The sequence below is a fragment of the Schistosoma mansoni genome, chromosome 7 (assembly GCF_000237925.1).
Source record: "Schistosoma mansoni strain Puerto Rico chromosome 7, complete genome".
NCBI lineage: Eukaryota > Metazoa > Platyhelminthes > Trematoda > Strigeidida > Schistosomatidae > Schistosoma > Schistosoma mansoni.
In genome coordinates, this window is record NC_031501.1 from 5,575,744 (window position 1) to 5,584,014 (window position 8,271).

The 8,271-nt window shown below is 36.2% G+C and overlaps 1 protein-coding gene across 1 annotated transcript in view; it reads left to right on the plus strand.

The window, feature by feature from the left end:
• Smp_152900 (wnt related) overlaps positions 1-3,132 on the plus strand; it is a gene marked incomplete at its 3' end in the record, with an annotated part of 63,237 nt that extends 60,105 nt beyond the window's left edge. Inside the window, exons 8-9 of the mRNA XM_018798688.1 lie at positions 14-1,654; positions 2,471-3,132. Of these exons, the coding sequence (XP_018653605.1) occupies positions 14-1,654; positions 2,471-3,132 (2,303 nt within the window). The remainder of the gene's footprint in view (positions 1-13; positions 1,655-2,470) is intronic.
• Between the last annotated feature and the right edge of the window lie 5,139 nt (positions 3,133-8,271).

The window sequence follows — 8,271 nt, forward strand, 5'->3', positions numbered from 1 at the left end:
GCAGCCGCTGCAGCTGCAGCAGTACATCCGGGAGCAGGGGCACCATTTCAATTTCCAAACGCCAATTCGTTCCAACATCTTCAGTCACCTGATTCATCAACTGCCACCTCCCGTAGTGTCAATTTAGATAATTCTCCTTCAGTCAGTGGAACAAGTAATAATTTTTCACTTGGTTTACAATCAACAACACCTTTAACTTCGCAGCATTCAATACCATCACAAACTCACGCACAGTCACAACAACATCAACAGTTACATCAACATCAAATACAATTACAACAGCAGCAACAACATCAACACCAATTACAACTTCAACAACAAATTCAGTTACAGCAACAACAGTTTAGACAACAACAGTTACAACAACATTCGTTGCAACAACAAGCTAGACTTTCAAACCCATCTCAACCACAGCAACAACAACAACAGTTGCATCAGCATTTGCAGCGCCAACCTGTTGTTCCTCAGTCGCAACAAATGAATCCGATTTCAGGTATTAGTCTTCAGACTACCAGTACCAACACATCACAGTCATTACCGATTGTTCTGGATACTACTGGTTTTGGTATGCAAAGTTCACCAACAATTCAGACAACTCCGGCAGTTCATAATCAACTATCTCCTCGAACATCTATACTTAATGTAACAAATTTCCCATCATTTGCAACTGCTACCACTCCAGTGAAACAGAAACGAAAGTCTAAAACCACTAGTAAAAAGCCTCAAACGGAGGTTGTATCCAGCACTACTGTTCTTAGCACAAGTATTCCAACTTGTGATGTATTAAGTACATTATGTCCCACTTCTGCGATATCATCATTTGGTATGGTTCCAATGAATGGTAGTTTATCATCAATATCCTCGACTGGTCAAACTAATTCTATATCATCTAATGCAATTACGTCTAGTGGTGAGACGTGTGTTTCACCATTACCAACGACACTTTCACCATTGCCAACACTTCCTGAAGAGATTTTATTAAAGATTGATCCTTCTCTGGGTGATCCCCCACCACCACCACATGCAGATATAACTATTACAAAACCTTATCAATGTGATATATGTTTCAAACGATATTCAGGTATGAAATCATTAAAGAATCATAAACTAACTCATTCTGATATCCGACCTCATAAATGTTCTATATGTGGTAAAGCATTTCTTAGAGCTGATAAAATGCGTCTTCATGAGATTTCTCACTTAAATGTTAAACCGTTTGAATGTGCTACTTGTAAACAACGTTTCACTCGTTCTGATAAATTAAAAATTCATCATCGTACTCATACAGGTGTTCGTCCGTATGCATGCACTTTTTGTCCTAAACGCTTTACAAGATCCGATAAACTTAAAATTCATGAACGTATACATACCAAAGTTAAGCCATATGAATGCTCCCATTGTGGAAAATGTTTTGCTCGTTCAGACAAAAGAAGACTCCATGAGAAAACTCATATGTATGGACCTAAACCTCGTGCTACCGGTGGAAAAAAATCCAAGACTACAAGTGCAGCAACTGCGGCTGCAGCCGCGGCAGCAGCTGTTGTTGCTGCTGCATCAGCGGCGTCATTTCTAAGTGTTAACTCTATTGGAAAGACCCTAGGTCTTCCACTCACTGTTGCCAATCCTTCTATCAGTGTCAATAATTCTTCATGTAGTGTGTTTGATTTCTCTTCAATTACAAATGTTGGTACAACCAGTCAAAGTAATGCATGTTTTTCATCATACCAAAATGTTAGCTCAGCTCCATCTAATATGAATGAAAAGACTGCTGATACTCAACAGATCCCTGCTTCTTTGTCTACGATTTCTTTCCCTTTGCCAACTTGTCAACAGTTGCATTTACCATCACAACATCATTCTACTTTAGCTTCACTTGCAGGAATTGCTCAGTATCATCCAGCTTTATTTTCCGCTCATCCACGACAATTTCCTCATACCGCGACAGCAGCTAATCCTGTTTCCATTTATCCAACAAACCAAACTACTTCTATGGGATTTACAACCGCTAATTCAGGATCTTATCCTCATGCGCAAGTAATGCCCTTTCTAGTCAATTCTAATAACACAGGTGCATCTTCTTCAATCTCATTTTTGGGAACTAATGCAGTTTCGGACAGTGGCAACAATAACTGTTCAGTTGCCAACACTTCTGGTGTCTATCAAAGCTCTTCTTCTCAGAAAATGGGAGCAGATGTAACTTCATTTCCGGTTGGTACGTCTGGGCTAACACAGCGACCAGGAATATCTTCAATTGCTGATCCTGTCTCTGTGAATCCAACATCGACCACAGTGGCGAATACGAATATTGCAGCTGTAATGGCTGCGGCAGCATTAGGTCGTCAGTTTCATCAAACTCAACAACAATATCCGCAGATAGTAGCTTATTCAGCTTCTCAACAAATCCCTAATGTTTCAGCCTTCATTCATCAACAACAGCGCCAACAACTCCAGGAAAACCAACAATCACAAGAAACTGGACAACAACAAAGCCAACAGCAGGCACATTTTGTTCATCACCAAACACAATCTAAACAAATTCAGTCACAACAACATCAACCTCAACAGACACAACAACAACCTAGATCTCAATTCCAATTCTATCAACCTCAGTTTGCTCATCAGTTTCAACATTCAACTGGTCAGTTACAGCAGGACCATCAACATCAAATGCTTCAACACCAACAACAAGTTATTCAGTTGCATCAACAACTTCAACAACAACAGCAACAAACTCAACAACAACAAACTCAGACTCATCATCAACAGCAACAGCTTATGCAACAACATTCCGCCATGCTTCAACAACAGGGTCTCATTTCACCTGCTCATTCTGGCACATCAGTTGCTGCGTTTAGTTTATTCCCTCAAGCAGCTGCACAATTTATACCTGGTGTAGTACCAGCTCAGTATGCGGCAGCGGCGGCAGCAGCAGCGGCTCATTCAACGCACCAACAATATATGCAAGTGCAACATCAACAGTATTTGGCTGCAGCCGCTGCCGCCGCCGCAGTTGTTTCTTCTTCCTCATCTTCGTCTTCTTCTGTACCAATTCATTCATTGACACTTACAACATCGCATCAATTAAACAGTACAACAACAATTACACCGACAACTAGTTCCATTGTCGCTTAGCTTTTTTATATTTGAATCCAACTTCTACGTTATGTGTATATCCATTTGAAAGTAACTTTCTTCTTCAGTCGATATTAATGGTGATGACGCAAACAATTTTATGAAAGATATACCAGAATCAATCTTTTCTTCACTATATATTACCAACCGGTTTTTTTTATGAAGTGAATTTGCATTTGACTTTTTCACATTATGTTATATAATGTTAAATTGGGTCTCTTTTTTTCTTCTTAGATACAGTGTAGCGCACAATCATATCGATTTTGTGAACTATTCTGTTCCTTTTTGTACAGACATTTATTGACACGTTTGTTTGTTTACTAACCGACAATCAGCTATTTTAGAATACCGTAACTTCAAACACGATACTTCTTAATATGCATTTGAATCATATTTTTTCGGCGAAAGAGACTCTATTTCGTGGTTCTTCATCTTTCCATTTCGTCATAGTCTATTAATATAATATATTTATGTAATATGTGTAAGCAACCTTAATTAATTAATTAATTCATTGTTTCCTCCTCTTCTAACTCTTAGGTTTTGAATTTTTTATGTCAGGTTGAATTTAAACTAATATTTCTTTATTTGTTATTATTATTGTTGTCCATCTCTGTCAGACTATTATCTTTGTTGTTACCATTATGGTAAATTATAGCTTGTTGTTAATACTTTCATCGACTCTATCCTCGTAATTTTATCCATTTTTAACACGAATAAAAAATATACATCAAAGTTGGGTTTCTATGTGTATATTTATTTATTATCTTGTGTATTCTGAAATCTATTTACCTCGCCCTATATTGCATCTTTACTTCAATAAAAGTCTTATTCCTTCTGTGCAGATACTTTTCTTGCTTCTTTTAGTTTGACTTGTTTTCTCCTTCTCCTGAACTGGGCTATTCTTTTGTTTCAGTGCAATCTATGCTAATTGCTAGTATTCAGTATGTATGCTATACACACGCTATGTAAAACACAAGTGCAACCGATAAAAACTGTTCTTTTCTCTCCTTGATTTTTTCTGACTTCATTCTTTATCATATTCCATTTACCAACCTACCTCTAGAAAAAATAGCATATTTTGTCTTCTGTGTATATGTCCTTTAAAATAGCACAATTTTCCCGCTTGCAAATGCGTAACAGTTTACTTATCCCATTTTTCCCTTAAGCATTTTTCCCGACTTTCATCAGTTTGTAAAAGATCTGCAAACCGACAAATACACGGATTGGTCTCATCATTCTTGATTTTAATTGTCACAATTTTTTTTCTATCTTACTCCGTCAAATTAGTTTTCTCTGGACCATCCTGGTAATGAATTCATTCTTACTAATAAAGTATATATATATATATGCATATACCTGTGGCTCATTGCATTTTCTTATTATAGTTGCTATCACTATCAATACTATCGCTGATCATTAAGTTTAATTTATTTTATGAAAAACAGCTAATAAACTGCTTAGTGTTCCCACTTTACTTAGGATACTATATATATAGCAGGTTACAATGCATCTTTAATATCCAGATTCATAATTGCATGCAGTGTTATAACAGAGCATGTGAACCAAAACTTCATGTAGATATTTTCATTTTGTGTTGATTTTTATTCCTACTTTATTATTATTTCTTATTCTCCATTAAAATATGATCAAAATCGTGTAGACAAAGTTATTTTTTAATTTTAACTCAATGAAATTGTTCGTTCTTTTTTCTCTAGATGAACGTTTACATATTCTGTATGTGTCTGTTCCTGTATTCTTGTGTGTGTGTGTTTGTGTTGTATGTTGTTAAGTGGATGTGTCCATTTAATTTGTTTGTTTATTGGAGAGTATGTGTTATTATGTAAAAAGAAAATAATCTCCAATTTAAGTATACAACTATTATTAATACTACTGTTGCATTTTTAATCGAGTTCTCTGTTTTTGTTCTTTTGTTCAATTTTATTTTGTTTTTTTTATATATATATAGTTATAATGATAATTTTCCTTTGTTACGTTTATGTGGATAGGATTATTTTTCTGTGTGAATTCATTAACATAAATGTTTTCAAGATAAATGTAAGTTTAGTTTAGGCATAACACCTCCAGCTACCAAGCATGAAAATTTCTACATATTCTCGAAACCTGTAGTTGGGTGATTTTAGATGACATCGTTTTGAAGTTATGTTAACAACAATACTGTTTCATCAACTTTTATTTAGTGTTTGTAGTAGTAGTAACTCACCGTAACTCTGTGTTTTTCCCCTGTTTTTTCGGGCCATAGTTCTCTTTTCTATCCTTACTCGATGTTTTTTCAAAATGCGGCAACTTTGTCCGATGAACTACGATTTTAGGTGTCCGACCTGTAAACTATTTATGATCACGAGTTAAAAACTTCATTTGTGTCAGTGTAAGCACTCAAGTTAAATAGTCAGTCATACGCAGCGTAAAATCTGGCTCATGTGTTTGTCGGTTTAAGTTGCGATACCCAGTTGGCACAGTGAAATGAAATTGTCAAGGCAAATCCCAAGGTGGCAAACGTAGTAACAGTATGAGTGATAATAGGAAAGATAAGTCACAGAAGATACTATTCGTAAAGAAAGTATGGTTTGGTGAAATAAAAAGATTATACGGTAATTTATAAACGTTGGGTCTGTGCTATTGAGAACGATTTTCAGCCATTACCCAATGTCTAGGCATTGGTTACAATGATCAAATAGACCTCAACTATGTAGTCTGCAACTGCCTACATGGTTTTTGAACAGTTAGTGTCTTCTTCGTGGGTTGATGCAATTTTTTTGGTGTGACTCTCTAGCTTCTATCGTCACGCATCGAGTTAGCTGGGAAATGAGCATTCGTTATACATGTCTTAACCATCTCAGTCAATAAAGGCCACCTCACCAATCGATTCGTTATTTTTACCTACCTAATGCCTTCTGTCGAACGTCAGGTTTTCTAACTCGATGATGCCAACACATACGAGGAATCGTTCAAAGACATCCTTTGACTGAACGCTAGTGACTTAAGAGTATCTTCTATTTTTAAGGGCCGAATTTCATGACGATAATTAAAACAAACTTCTGCTTTGTATATTCGTCCTTTAGCTAGGAAATGGATATTCCACCTTCGCGGCCAGTTTATAAAATCCGATTGAGATTCCTTAATTCGTACGTCCAATTAACGATTCTAATATTCACGTGGTAAATGCCCCATAACTGGTTATACGCACATGCAGTTATTGATTTTCAGTTTCTAACACACGTACCCGTATATAAACTTTTTTACTTTCTAGTTTGTAAATTACACACTAGCTCAGTCTACGTAAATGCTCAAAATCTGTATGCTTTTACGAAGTTTTGCACGAGATTATAAAATATGTGTTATACATACTGGCTGGGAAGTTTCTTAGTATGTACAAGGAAGAACCTAGTTATATTTTCAGCATCCTATCGGTCTACTTGGAAGTATATAGTAGCACTAGTGCTCCTGAAATGCATTGGACCATGGGTTCTCGTCCTATCGAGTCGTCAGTCTTCATACGATTGGTGTTGCATAAAACCTAGTTCAAGGCTTTGTATGGAGTTTATGAATATTGATTTTGTTATGACTGAAATAATAGGTTACTAGCCCATCGTTTAATGTTTATCAAATGGGAGCATTTAGATGCGCTGAAAAAGTATTAAATGTCCAAGTAGTCAATGATTCTACTTAACCTATTATTTGATTTTGGACAACATAAGAATAGCAAACTCAGGCATACTTGACATTACTTTTCCTGGTAATTTTAAAATACTAATTAATAAAGTCGGGTTGCTGATAGGATTGAAAAAAATAGTCTATCTGCGCAAATTACTTGTACAAGCTAAAATATAATTTTCTTCAATTGCCATATGAATCTACAAATCTTACCTTTTTGGATCTATTATGATGGCTCCTTCCGGTCTATAATGCTTAAAACAAAGATATACTTTCTCATTGTTCGTATGCATCAAAAATAGACAGTGTATGTATGCAGAATGTCATAGTGTTAGATACATATGGTTAAAATTTTCACATGTCCGCTTTATGTGGTATCATAATTGAAATGTCAACCAATCCTAGACCTTAATTTGTTAATCATTCAGTATACAAGATTTAGGTTGAATTCCGAAATTGACATGTTTTTTGTTTTTTCAAACCATCCAAGATGGAAATATTTCACAATTGTCCATAGACAGAATTCAGTCAAACTATAGAAAATCAAATTCTTCACAAAAATGTTTTCCGTATTGATTTTTTTTAACAAAAGCCCATCCGTCATCAACTGAATTAGGTACGTATTTGGATCCTTCGCTAATGTAGTGGTATATATTTACTTTTCGTTTTCAGTGGTTGTATTTGCTTTCGAATGCCTTCATTAAACTAAGATCCTTGGAAATACATTATTACAGCTGTTTACTTAATCTAAATATCCATTACTTTATAAATATAAAGCATAGTTTGTAGAATAGCATGCTTATTTTGTATTTAGTTGGAATATTGTTTAAGTGTAAATTGGACAATCGAATGTGTAATATTGGTGAATTTTCATCGACTGATTTAGTTTAATCATATGTTACCTAGTCTTCATCTATCTCTGCTTACTATTCTTGCTAACATTGACGTACGGAAAAGTTTTTGGTTGACTAAGACATTATTTATTATTTATTTGAACACATAAATATTGGTACAAAGGGGCACCAGATATATATGCGCCACACAAATCTCATTTGATTTGTGTGAGGGCTGTGATACTGCCCGGGTGCCTAAACCGAAGCAGGTGGTTTTTTTAGGGGGCCACACCCGGAGCCTTTGACCTAAAGGTCTGATCCACAAGGCAGTGGAGCATCGTGAGGAGATGCAGTCCCATTGTAGCCGGTGATCAACGATTGATTCGTACGCCATATGTTCCCTCAGGATATTGGAGCCCATGTGCACCATTGGTTTGGAATGAGGGTTTTCCAACTCCCCTAGGTGGACTTTCTGTGCCCTCAAATGCCCTGGTACGGCCGGGAGTGGGGAGAGTCCGCTCTTCCTCTCGAAATGCTCTCACATGGCCAGCGAATATATAGCCTCTGTAAGGGAAGTCCTACTCACTGCCTTCTCGTGGCATTACTGTTGTTTACGAAATTGAGAGGACGAAAA